Source organism: Anarhichas minor, unplaced genomic scaffold (genome assembly GCF_050575085.1).
Source record: "Anarhichas minor isolate MPS153535 unplaced genomic scaffold, ASM5057508v1 ptg000007l, whole genome shotgun sequence".
NCBI lineage: Eukaryota > Metazoa > Chordata > Actinopteri > Perciformes > Anarhichadidae > Anarhichas > Anarhichas minor.
This window is the reverse complement of record NW_027466453.1, coordinates 10,183,077-10,195,188: the sequence shown is the minus strand read 5'-3', so window position 1 is coordinate 10,195,188 and position 12,112 is coordinate 10,183,077. Positions and strand designations below refer to the sequence as shown.

At 42.0% G+C, this 12,112-nt stretch overlaps 1 protein-coding gene across 1 annotated transcript; it reads right to left on the bottom strand.

Annotated features, from left to right (window-relative positions):
- Positions 1-730: 730 nt before the first annotated feature.
- On the bottom strand, positions 731-11,077 carry LOC142944686 (zinc finger protein 281-like). Its single transcript, XM_076085731.1, has 7 exons — positions 10,946-11,077; positions 8,838-9,291; positions 6,923-7,024; positions 6,324-6,450; positions 5,015-5,098; positions 4,788-4,906; positions 731-4,698 (listed from the first exon to the last, which is right to left on the bottom strand). The coding sequence occupies exons 2-7, from the start codon at positions 9,240-9,242 to the stop codon at positions 3,100-3,102; spliced, it is 2,436 nt and encodes an 811-aa protein (XP_075941846.1). The 5' UTR covers positions 9,243-9,291; positions 10,946-11,077; the 3' UTR covers positions 731-3,099.
- Positions 11,078-12,112: the final 1,035 nt, after the last annotated feature.

The window sequence follows — 12,112 nt, the reverse complement described above, 5'->3', positions numbered from 1 at the left end:
AGTGTGTTTTGCATGCTTGCTCAGCAGTAGTACTGTTGAAATAATTCAGTGAGACTCACCACAGACGAATAATAAATGTATTCATCTATTTTCCCAATGGTTTGCTTACATAACCACTAACATTTACTGCGTTAATCTTGAAGGAAATAATTGAAATGAAAAAAATGTAAAAAAATGCAGGGTGATGGGGAGGTACTTAACTGGAACAAGGATGTTTTAGTATTCGTGCTGCATCCTGAAACACCAGCTCACAGATCACTTTTATGAGGTTAAATGAATGAATATAAACCATACAGTCCATTAAGCCCTCGTCCTAAACAAGGAGCTATTGAATGAGCCGAGTGGGTGGCACACCTCTGTAGAACACACTTGCCTTAGAACCTGGGAACTTATTATGAAGCTAAAGTCCATTGTCTGATCAATGAAATGCAGAGACGCAGCCAAACAACCGCTAAAAGGGAGTCATCATTTCTAGATAAGCACTAAAGCATATTTGAACTGTATCGTTTGATAACTGAGGCCGACCGCTTCTCACTGCTAGACGAACACCATCACCCCCCAGTGGTGGAATACGTTCAGCCACATTAAGCCTCTTATGTTCTCCCAGACACTTATATGCAGAGTGTGTAAGCGAATGCCCACTGTGGCTACTATGAATGGCTCCAATCTAACTTCAGTATCAACATCTTTCACACCACTTCCCACATACAGGACGACAAGAACTCTTGAGAACAGTTTTTATTTTTTTTATTTATTGTTTTCTCCCTAATCAGTTTTAAATTCATTGGACAAGTACAGTCTTGTGAAACACGTCACAAGGAGCTGGAAGAACATAAAAATGGAAGATATCATCAGCTACAAAATTTGGCGGTGATAAAAAAAAAAAGAAAAAAAAAAAGGGGGGAAAGAAATACAGTAAAAGAATTATACAGGGGTCAGAATTCAGTTAAGATGTAGTGTTTTGTAATTTTTTTGTAAACAATAAGCATATTGAAACAATATGGCAAATTAGATGTGGAGGAGGTGGAACTGATGAGACTGAACACTGGTCGGCGTAAGACATTTACAGGAACCCTTAAGCAACAACGTCTTAGTGGGTCACATAAATGTCATGTACACAAAACTAGTCGCACAGAAACATGACATTATTTATACATACAACAGCATCTCTGCTACATACATCAAGCCTTCACTCCTTTGTCCTGGTTTACTGTGATATGAGGTATATGAGAGGCAAATCCTTTTTAAACGCCTCAACCGCTCAGCATGGCAACATATCGTTTAAGATATTACAGCATTCACTCTGCCATGTTTCATGATTGCTTAAAACAGGCCGTTGGGGGCGTAAAGGGGTTTAAAGACTCATTCAGCAGAGTGATATCATTTCTAGCACTCAAGGCCAGTTGCAGCTATGGAAGACAGCGTACTTGTCTTTACAAAAAGAATTGTACATAAATACATTTAAAGATCAGCAAGAAGTTACATTTAACATTTACTAGACAATATCTTGCAGCCTGCACTTCTCAGGAATAGGCACCCAATCTCTAACGGGACAAATATGCTCGGTGCTGCCAGCACGCGTGAAATATCTAAAACGCGTGCACATTTTTTTTTGGTCAGCCACCTTTTTGCTCATAATGCATATGGCTGCCTCTCAGTAACAGCTGAAGAAAATACTTGATCACTAACACATTTGTCATCAAATTCAATAAGAACGCAAAGCTTCTAAGTTGGGTAACAAGTCAAAACTAAAACTAGAGATTTGAATTACATTTACATTATCCCGATTAAATGTCACTTTATTTTAAAAGCTCGCCCTCCCTCCCTCCCAATCTAAACCCTCCCTAAAAGTAAGGAGAAAGAGAAAATGTTAACCCCGCCAACCCCTCCCCGCCCACCATCCCCATATAGACCATGCTACCCAAACAAAGGGTATCCACATCATACACCCAGAATATGTTCAACCCAGAGACCCGGTCTGCATATGCCCAAACAACGACAACGTCTCCGTCAATAAGCCAGTCCATTCCTGATGTTTGAGCTTCCTTGATCCGACAAGGTACTTTACGCAATGTAAGAAAAGCGGCTCAAAGTGCTAACTGGATTCTTTTAAAGAAATAAGAGAACGGAGGAAGAAGCGGAGGGCAGGAAAAGGGGGAAGGCCATTCTTTCATTGCCCAACAGCAACCTCTATTGGCCAAAGAAAAGCCCTAACATCACTTTTGTTCTCCAAAAATATACCAAGGACAACATTTACCCCCGAACCAGCCCTCATTCTTCCTCGACTTCAACTGGCAGCTCCCCAGAATGAATAAATCTGTTATTTTACATTAATATATATTCTTATAAATATATATAAATATATATATATATATAGATATATATATATATATATGGCCCTTATTGAAGAAAACATGAGTTTCACATTGACACGGAAGTACCATAATCTCTATATAGCCAAGTAGAAAGTGTTTTCAGTGCTCAAGTGAGCTGGCAGCAGTCTGTTTATGTCACACTCATTCAACAAGTAATAAAACATAAGAAAAATCCTCTTTGAAGTCACAAACTTAAACTTCTGAAAAGAGTGCTCACTGCACTTCGTAGGCTTCTCCTTTTACACTTTTTCCTGAGTAATACTTTAAACCTTGTAACAGACAACTTTTTTTTCCTTTTTTTTTTTTTGCTATTTCAACTCTGGGCTATTCCCTGCCATCGTGGTTATTCTCATTATTGTTTTACAATTGTAACGTTGATTGCTCAAACACCTCATTGTAAAAGAAATATGTCCCGTACTACGCTACACGTATTTAAAAAAGTACTTTCAGTTCATGAGTTATGACCAGACTTAATGCCACTAATATGACGAGAACAAACAGTAAATACATATTTAACTTAAAAATAACATACTTAAAAAAAAGAATTGCATTTGCAGGAAGCCCTGTGGGCTTATTGTGGGGAGAGGAGTGGGCACAGAACCAGAATCTGAATAATTACAAAGATGTCACTTAAAAAAAATAATAACAATAATAATAATAATAAAATAGGAGCACAAACAAATAAAACTGAGAATTTAACACATGTTCTCTCCCTCTCAGGCTCTCATCTGTAGCTTTGGCTTGTTGTAGTTTTGGAACCTGTACTTACTGGCTCATTGACATCAGATAACAAACTACTATACCCTGAGAATTCAGACACAGGCGTCTGTATCCTGTGATCCACCTCCCCGCTAGAGTCGGTGCCGTAAGACAGGCCACGGCCATCCGACTTGAATTGGGAGCCAAAGGCCTGGGCAAAGTTTTCGATCTGGTAGGAAGGCTTGGAGGAGTCCAGAGAGGCCAAATCCTGCGAGGCGGCCAGCGGGTAGACCACCGTACCGTTCTTGATCGGAGCGTGGTCCTTCTGGGTGCTCAGGTCAGATGGGCTGATCTGGTAGGAGGAAGGGGGAGTGGAGGAGTGTTGCTTCTCCATCTGGTCGGTGAGCTCCTGAGAAGGGGTGAGCTGCTGGTGTGTGGAGGCCTCAAGGCCGCTCAGGTGGAAGCCGTGCTGCGGCGAGGATCCCGTCAGCATTGCAAAGTGAGACTTTGGCACAGAGGAGGGCAGCGAAGGCGAGGCCACCGACTGGCCAAACCCGCACTCCATCGGGGACGTAGTGTAAATGTTCTTGTCAGCGTAGAGGGGATTTCCCGGGTGGGAACTGGTGAACGGTCCTGAGGCGGGAGGCCCGAGGCCCAGGGGGAAGCTGGCACTGTGGCTGGTGCGCTCCAAAGCCTGCAGCAGGAAGCGAGAGTATTCGTGCATCATGCCGGTCTTGTCTCCGGACGGACTGGAGGTGTCGGCGTTGTGGCCGATGTCGGAGCAGTCTGCGGAGGCGGGGTGCAGCTCCACGTGATGGTCGCTGATGTCAAAGTGAACGTCGTGGTGCGAGCCGTCCGGTTTCTGGGTGTAGTGGTCGAGGAGGCTCTGCAGCACCTCGTCTGGGATCCCGGACTTGTCGAGATTTAGAGGCGCGTCGCTGTCCATCACGCTGGAAACGACACCCTGAATGACTGACTGCTGGGAAGACAAGTGACCAACGCCGACATCATATTCACTGCTGGTTCCTCCAGACACCACCGGCCCTGATGAGTTTGCATTGTTAGCTGCATTAAGGTAGCGTCGTTTCTTGAGGAACTGCATGGCGTCGTCGTAGTTGCTGCTGCTGCTGCTGGCGGGGCCTACTTTTGCCCCGTTACCGTGCATGAGGCCGAGACCATCCATGCCCTCGCTCTGCTCCAGCGAGCCTGCTTTGGCCTGTCCCAGAACCGCTTTATCGAGGCTCTTGCGGTTAGCCTTCTTGAAGGCCATCTTTGGGGCCCGGCCGTGGTGACCCTGCTGCATGCTGGGTCCCGGCTCAGTAGAGGAAGATACCGTTTGATTCTCCATCGAGTAATCATGGATGCTGTAGCCGTCAGGTGCATCACCATGAATATGCGGTACCCTCAACCCTCCTCCATCCCCCTTCTTCTTCTTGCGCTCCCCTCCCTCGCCAGAATTTTTGGACCTTCCCCTCTTTCTCCCAACATTTCCCTGAGTGATTCCATAGCTGCCATGTCCCAAGTCTACACAACCCAGGTCCATCATCCCAGGATCCATTCCCTTCTTTATGGCTTCTCCACAGGTTCGCTTGTGCTTAAGCAGTCGGTCTGTCCTAGAAAAATACTGAAGGGAATAACACCAAATGTTGTTTTAGAGCTTTTGATGCATAAAGTATCGCATTTGATAATCGGGACACTAAGCAGCTCACTGACCTGTTGGCAGGTCTCACATCTGTACGGCTTTTCTCCGCTGTGAGTCCTCTTGTGCCTCTCCATGTGGTACTTCTGAATGAAACGCATGTTACACTGGTCACAGCTGAATGGCTTCTCTCCTGCATTACAAGAACAGCGATGCTCAAGGTTAGTTGTGATTAGACGCACACAATGACTCGCAGATTAAATCAGATTCGACACGGATTGGTTGTCTTTAAAACACTCACCACTGTGGATTTTCTCGTGTCGCTGGAGAAGGTATTTCTGAATGAAACTCATGTTGCACTGATTGCATCTGAAGGGTCTTTCACCTGAAACAAAGCCACAGAGATTTATACGGTTACAGTGTTGCATCCCTGTGTCGTTACCCTTCTGTAGAATCGTTCACTTATTCATAAAACAATGCAATTAAATCCAATCCCGTCGCCCACTCTTCACCAAAAGCAGTACGTGTTGCATGGCTATTGCATTGTATTTCACAGGTGTTCATCCCGTTCTGAAATACGGTCTTTTAGTCCGTTGACAATACGAACACAGTTAATTATTTTGGTGCATGAATAACTATTAATTCAACAGAGTCTGAGATTTGAAAACCTTTTTACATAAATTAATTCAATGCTATAAAATAATTCTTATACAGTACAGTAGTTGGGAATCGAGCACAAACTCAAATTCACAAGAGTGATAAACAAGAGTGATTCTCAAATAAGGACATTAATCCTGTGGCAAGTCAGAAGGAGCCAGGCTTAACATGTGGTACAAAACAATAAATAACACTCAGGCTTTATAATGTTTTATCACAGGCATCATGGTTGCAAATATGTAGCTACTTATTTATAGATGTTTTTATTTTAAACACAGTAAATATTACGATTAGATTTTTTTTCTTCAAAATTCCGTACCTATGATTATGAGCTAGATATTATTTCCTTTACTGATTAATTAAATTACAGCTCACCTGCAGAGCAGCTGCCCCGTACTCGCCTCCCACCACAGCCTACATTAGCCTCGTGTTTGAATGCCCGTGTTCATCTTCCGTTACATGAAAACCCCGGACGGGAGTAGAAGAGGCTGTACCAGCAGTAATTCAGCTGACTTTGCTAACATTCAGCACTGGAGCCGAGAGCGTCGGAGTAGAAAACAAAAACGAGTTGCGCTACTCCGGGTCGTGCTGCCCTCAGTTTCCATCACAGTAATGTCATTTTGACAAGACTCTGTTTGTTAAAGTTAAAAAGCAAAACACAGGGCAGTGATTCGGCTCCTTGTTATTAATTAATGTTTAGGGGAAAGCGCGAGGCCAGGGATCATTTCAAAACCACCTAAATATTATGCAAAAAGCTGCGTTTACCTCAGGACTCTTATCAAGTACACTGAGAACTAGCTGAAGACAAGACAAGCAGTAATGATAACACGGGTTTGAGTTTCTTCAGATTCCAGAATAATTTAATTAACGTTTTCTTTGAGAACTCTCGACATCAAGAAGCATATGAAGGAGAAACGATGAGCATCATAGGGGACGTGTGGACGCTTCGCTACCTGTGTGGATGAGAACGTGTCTGCGGAGGTGATAGGAGCTTCTGAAGGAGGCGGCGCAGTGCTCACAGATGTGAGGCTTTGTTCCCGGCGACAGGCTGCTTCCATCTGCATCCAGCATCATTGATTGCTGTGGAACAATAACAGAGAAACACATGGGGTCAGATTCACTCAGCTGTCTTCTATATTATTATTATTATTATTATCTATTTAAAGGATAACTTCACTTTGTTCATGTCGAGTAGATGTGTGTGATGAGCACTATGCACGGAATTAAAATCACGCTAACATCTAAAACAGGCTTAAGTAAACAAAATGACACATTTTTATTGATATAAAATGATTCTATGGGAAATTATTAATGCATTACTCTAGAGTTAAGGCTCGTGACTTTGTTTTTATTTCACAAAAAGCAGGAATGTATTGGTGTTCATTTTGAATATTAAAAGAACACATTAATAGTCTTCTTTGTCTTCGTGATGGTTCTTTGGTAAGGACTTAAAATGGCAAAGTATGAGGACATTCACATATATATATATATATATATATATATATATATATATATATATATATATATATATATATATATATATATTACAAACCTTTGCCTCGCTTCTCTTCTTTCTTGGTTTACCCTCCTGTCCATCACCATTTGACCTCCGACCTTTTCTCCCAGTGGGCTCCTTTCCTAACTGACTCGGCAGCTGTGAGGATGACAAAGGGAGAGGGCCGTGAGAGTGAGCCACAACGAGGACATTACTTGATTAAAAAGGTAAAGGGCCTTCAGTCTTAAAACTATCATGCAAACAAGTCCCATGTTTCAATCAAACAAAACAAACCTAATATCTAGTGATTGTTTGTTGGAAACTCATTGTGCAAGATGTGGTTCTAGTCGCGAAATAACAATGCCTTAAATGTATGGCCTCTCCTGTAATTCAATGTTAGTATTTCATCCCCTATTTCTAACGAAAGAAATGTAAAAACTGCCCACTGTGCATACTAAACTAATCATTCAGAAATATAAATCTTCACTAAACAATCTATGTGGGGTTTTTATTCTAGAAAGAAGGAAATGGGCTCCTGATTCCCCCTCTTTATTCTTTCTGTCTACCTACTAGCACGACCCTTTCTTTCTCAGTGAACATGCTGCACATCAGTGCCATATGGAGACTGATTGGGTAAATATGGGCGCACCTGCTGTTTCAAAATCAGCCCAAATTTTAGGATAGAAACTGGAGAAAGAGAGTCAAAAAGAAATAGGTCCAGCTTTGACTTTAGCGGTTGGGCTTTAAGGGGGGAAATCTGCTACAGACGGTGGGGCTTATTTCATCAACACAGCTCTCCAAAGAATAAAGAAAATAATCACGAGAGCCAGACTAAACTATTTATGTTTGGGCTCCAAAATATCCTAAACATAAAATTGTCCTTGAGTAGTCAATTTATTTAAAAAAATCTGGCACAATGAAGACAAGAATTAATTTTGTTTTCCAACAAACTTGCATCGAGAGCCCGGATCACCTTTGATGCCTGGCTATTGTTAGAAGTGTGTGGTTGTGTGTATTTCTATTTAAATGAGCACAAAAGACGTCTGAAATGAAGTGCAAGCTTAAACAAGACAGCTGTGTCCTTGCCAGGACGTTTTCATTCATGCGGAGGCTGGATGACGTCACCCTTCTACCCAGAAAGAGAATCAGAGGGAGGGGAGAGGGGGGGGGGGGGCTCATTTATATTTCGCATCTCAAGCCGTCGGTAGATTTATGTCACCATAAACAGTTTCACACAAGCTCCTCCCCCTGAACCCATCCTCTCCCAGGCTCCTCCTTCTAAGGCTTTTGAAATATCAGCTGCTTCAAAACACAGTAGGGATGCGGTTGTGGGACAAATTTACCTAAAATGATTCTAAATTAAGTCGATTTTTTTGGAGAAATCTGGACGTATATATATATATATATATATATATCTCATGTTTGAAACGACATTGGTCATGTTAACAAACCGATGCTAATCACATAATGCACAAAAGGAAAAGCCTATAACAGGCATTCGTACAGCTTTTTACGGGTAAATGCCCTTACGATAAATGCAATTGCAAAAATTGCCTAGTAGTTTGTTCTCAGCCGGAAAAAACGAGAATATTGTAGTAATTTTATAGGACAACCTATGATTTTCCAGGACATTTTTCATGCGTTTCCAATGACTGGAAAATTGGTCAACTTTTTCTTGATGAATCAATTAGTCAGTTGGTCAATACAAAGACAACAAACAACAAACAGTAAAATAAATGTCTTTTTTTGTGCAACTAACAAAGAAAACCCAAAGATACTCAGATTGAGCAAATCCTCACACTGGAAAAGCTGAAACCAAAGAATGTCCAGCGTTTGAGAGAAAAACACTTTATTTGATTAATGAATGAGAAAGATATTTGGCAATATATTTTACGTCAATTGACTAATGAACGTGACTATTTATTTCAGCTCTAAACTCGAGCACAGCCATTTTCCTATCGGTGGTACTTACATTGCCCATGTTGAGGTCATGCACCAGCAGGTTCTGGTTGTTGCTGACTGTCACCTCCAGCAGCTCAGTGCTCTTCCCCAGCCCTCCGGGGTAAACCGGCAGGCGATAATCGTGCTCCGACAGCTTCTCCTGCTTGATACCCATGGCGTGAACATAGTCTCCCAGCCCCGCACACCCCATGCGGCCACCCTGGTAACCCATGCTGCAGTCGGGCGAGTCACGCTCCTTCTTCAAGATCATTTCTTGAGGCGGAAGGTCCTGCATAACGGAGTGGGCAGCCAGCCGGGTGAAGCTGGTCACCGGAGGGAGGTGGCTGAACATTATCATGCCAGAGCCGAAATTGGAGTCCATGCTCCCGTTGGAGCGCAGGTATTCATTGCCTAGTTTGTCTTGAATGATGTTCATGATGGATGCCGGCGGGCAGGAAAACTATGGGTTGGCAATCAGTGTCATCCTGTGAGAAAAAAAAAAAGGAGCAGAAGTCAACGTTAAAACAGGGGTCAGTTTTAGGGAGGCCCTATAACTAGCAATCAATCTGTGACGATGCACACAAATAATAGACAACAGATAATTACACAGCCAGTTAAGCTCAGTCTTCAGGAATCAGTGGCATGGCCTCTGATCCAACAACTGGGCGCTTAGTCGGATTAAAACCGACGGTTTATGGGTCAAGAAAGGGGCTGCAGTCTGGCAGCATGACAAGGGGAAACAAGCAAAACAGACAAAGCTGGGGGTATAGTGTACACAGTCCTCTGTGGTTGATTACAGTGTTTGTACGGTACTTTACAGGGCAGAAAGGTCACTCGCTGCAATGCTAGCCACAACATGAGATGAGGAATGAGAGGATTGAAGTAGTGTTAATCTGTTTGATGGGCCTGTCTGACCCAGTCATCCTATTTGCATGAGCTTATCTGCCAATGAGAGTGCACAGACTGCATTAGAAACACTGGTGTAATTACGTAGTCTCTGGATAAACAAATGCATGTTTTGTAATCGTTTTGAGCTGCCATGTCTAATGCAGACATTTGAGTGTTAACATTCAACTTAAATATGTTTCGCTGTGATGAATACAATATTAAAAAATGTGGCAACTTTTGGAAAGGTGTCTATTTGAAGTAACATTTTCCTGCATTTTTCACTAAAGTTAAAATATAAGATATAATAGTAACATTCTCTACGGTTGTCTTTGCTCGCTCCTTGTACGACCCATCCAGCTAATGAGTGCTATCTGGCTGCTGCTGCCAAATGCCTTCAGCTCTGATGGTGAGCTAGCAGCAATAACCTACTCAGCTAACACAAAGACAACTTTTAATAAATGAAACAAGACTTTAAACCGCTCCGAACAACTTCCGCTTTCTCAAAATGTGTTAAAGGAGACAGCACGTGCGTTGTGGACCCTAAATCTGCGTTCATGTATAAAAACTACCGAGCTTTTTCGCTGTGCAATTAACGTTAGCTACCTAGCTAACCATTTGGCTAACCACTCTTGCGGGGCCCTTCTTCTTTGTGATGCAGGATCAGGCAATAATTAATATGGCCATGCAATAACAGCAGCAGCCCTGCGCTTGATGAACACCAGTAAACGAGCAGTTGTGAACAGGAAAAAAACAGCTAAAGCACGTGGAAAGTCTGTGCGTTTATTGACATGTAAATAAAGTTAGTTTTGTACTTTTTCTTTCAGTTGAAATTAAAGAATTAGTAGCAGATATCAGTGCACACTAGCGTCACACCAGACGTTAAATCAGCGGGCATGAGAAATGATCAAGGACGAACGCAGGTTAGCGCCTGAGAAAGAAAACAACCAACGCGACTAATCTCTACATCGTTTCTACTTATTCTTAGCTGTTTCCCCCCCAAGTCGTTGAGTTGGTTTCCTGGACAGTGAACCGGCTGTGGGTGATAGAGCGACAACACAAGCATGACCCATAACAAACGGCCCACACAACTCCAGCGAACAATGATGCTCGTCCGGGGCTAGCCGAGATAGCTAACTTAGCAGCTAACTAGCGGTAACGTTAGTGCGCTTTGTTGTCTGTCCCGTGCGAGGAGTTCAACCGCTACGGCGACCGCCTCTTCCCCCAACGTTGGATTTTATGAATTTCTCTTACCGGTGCAGGACCATGACCTGCTATTTTGGCTCGTGTAGTTCACCCTCAGCTGTCCGTTTCAATATCTAAAGCCAAAACATTGTTCTCCCGCAGCTGCTGCGTTCTTCCATCTTGCCTCGGCGCAGAGGATTCTGGGTCCTGCAGGCGGACGCGTCCCGAAGACGAGAGACGATAAAAAAAAAATTAAATAAGTCATATTTATTTTTTTATTATTAATGGCATGAAAAAAAATCCTTTTCAGGAACCCTGAAAAACAGATATAGATTTATTTATAAAAATATATTGTACAATTAACCTGTTTTTTATTATACTATTTCATAGTTATTCGATGGGCTAAAATTCATGCTTTTTTTGTAATTATTACACTTCAATCTGTAAAGTTTGGCGTGTAAGGTGTAAAATGGAGGGACAGAAAGCCACTGCAAAAGTCTTAACATACCTTACTCAGATTCTTCTTCAGATTCTAATATAAGATAGTTTAAACAGATCCTTTATTGAAGTGCCACAATGTGTATTTTATCTTATATAAAAGTTTAATACTAGTTTAGTATAGTACTTGAGTAAATGTACTTAATTGCACCATCAAGCACAAGTTACAGCACATCAAATCCAGTATTTTGGCATATTTAACAAAAAAATAGCAACTAATGGTTTCTTTCTTTTGTGTGTCGTTTAGTAGTGTTTCGTTTAGTAATGTAGGAAAAATGACTTCAATCCTTTTGTTGTTTGTTCAATTTCAACAAGTAACATATTCAAAAATGTCCGCCATTAATGAAAGGAGGAAGAAATACCCACCTCGAATGGCAGTATAAAATAATGATTCCTAAAATTCAAATGGCTGAATTGTTCAAACAAGTCCTCAGACCAGCCGTTCAGATGATCGTGACAGATACGTATACGTCTAAGAGCACATCAGAGTCAAGCCTCACACCCCCCACTCCTAATTGCAATTGCTAATGAACCAATTATTTCAGAAAGCAGAGAATCATTGAAATGCAGACAGTATAGTAATGCAAAATAAGGTTTTTGATGTCCCTGCTCCTTTTAATATCATCCGTGATGACAACCCACACGGCTGTCAGTGATTTCTTTGAGATCATTCTCATGTTGGAGTGTTTAAATATGCATGATGGTTGACTGATGAACTGAGTATAGATGAAAGTCAGT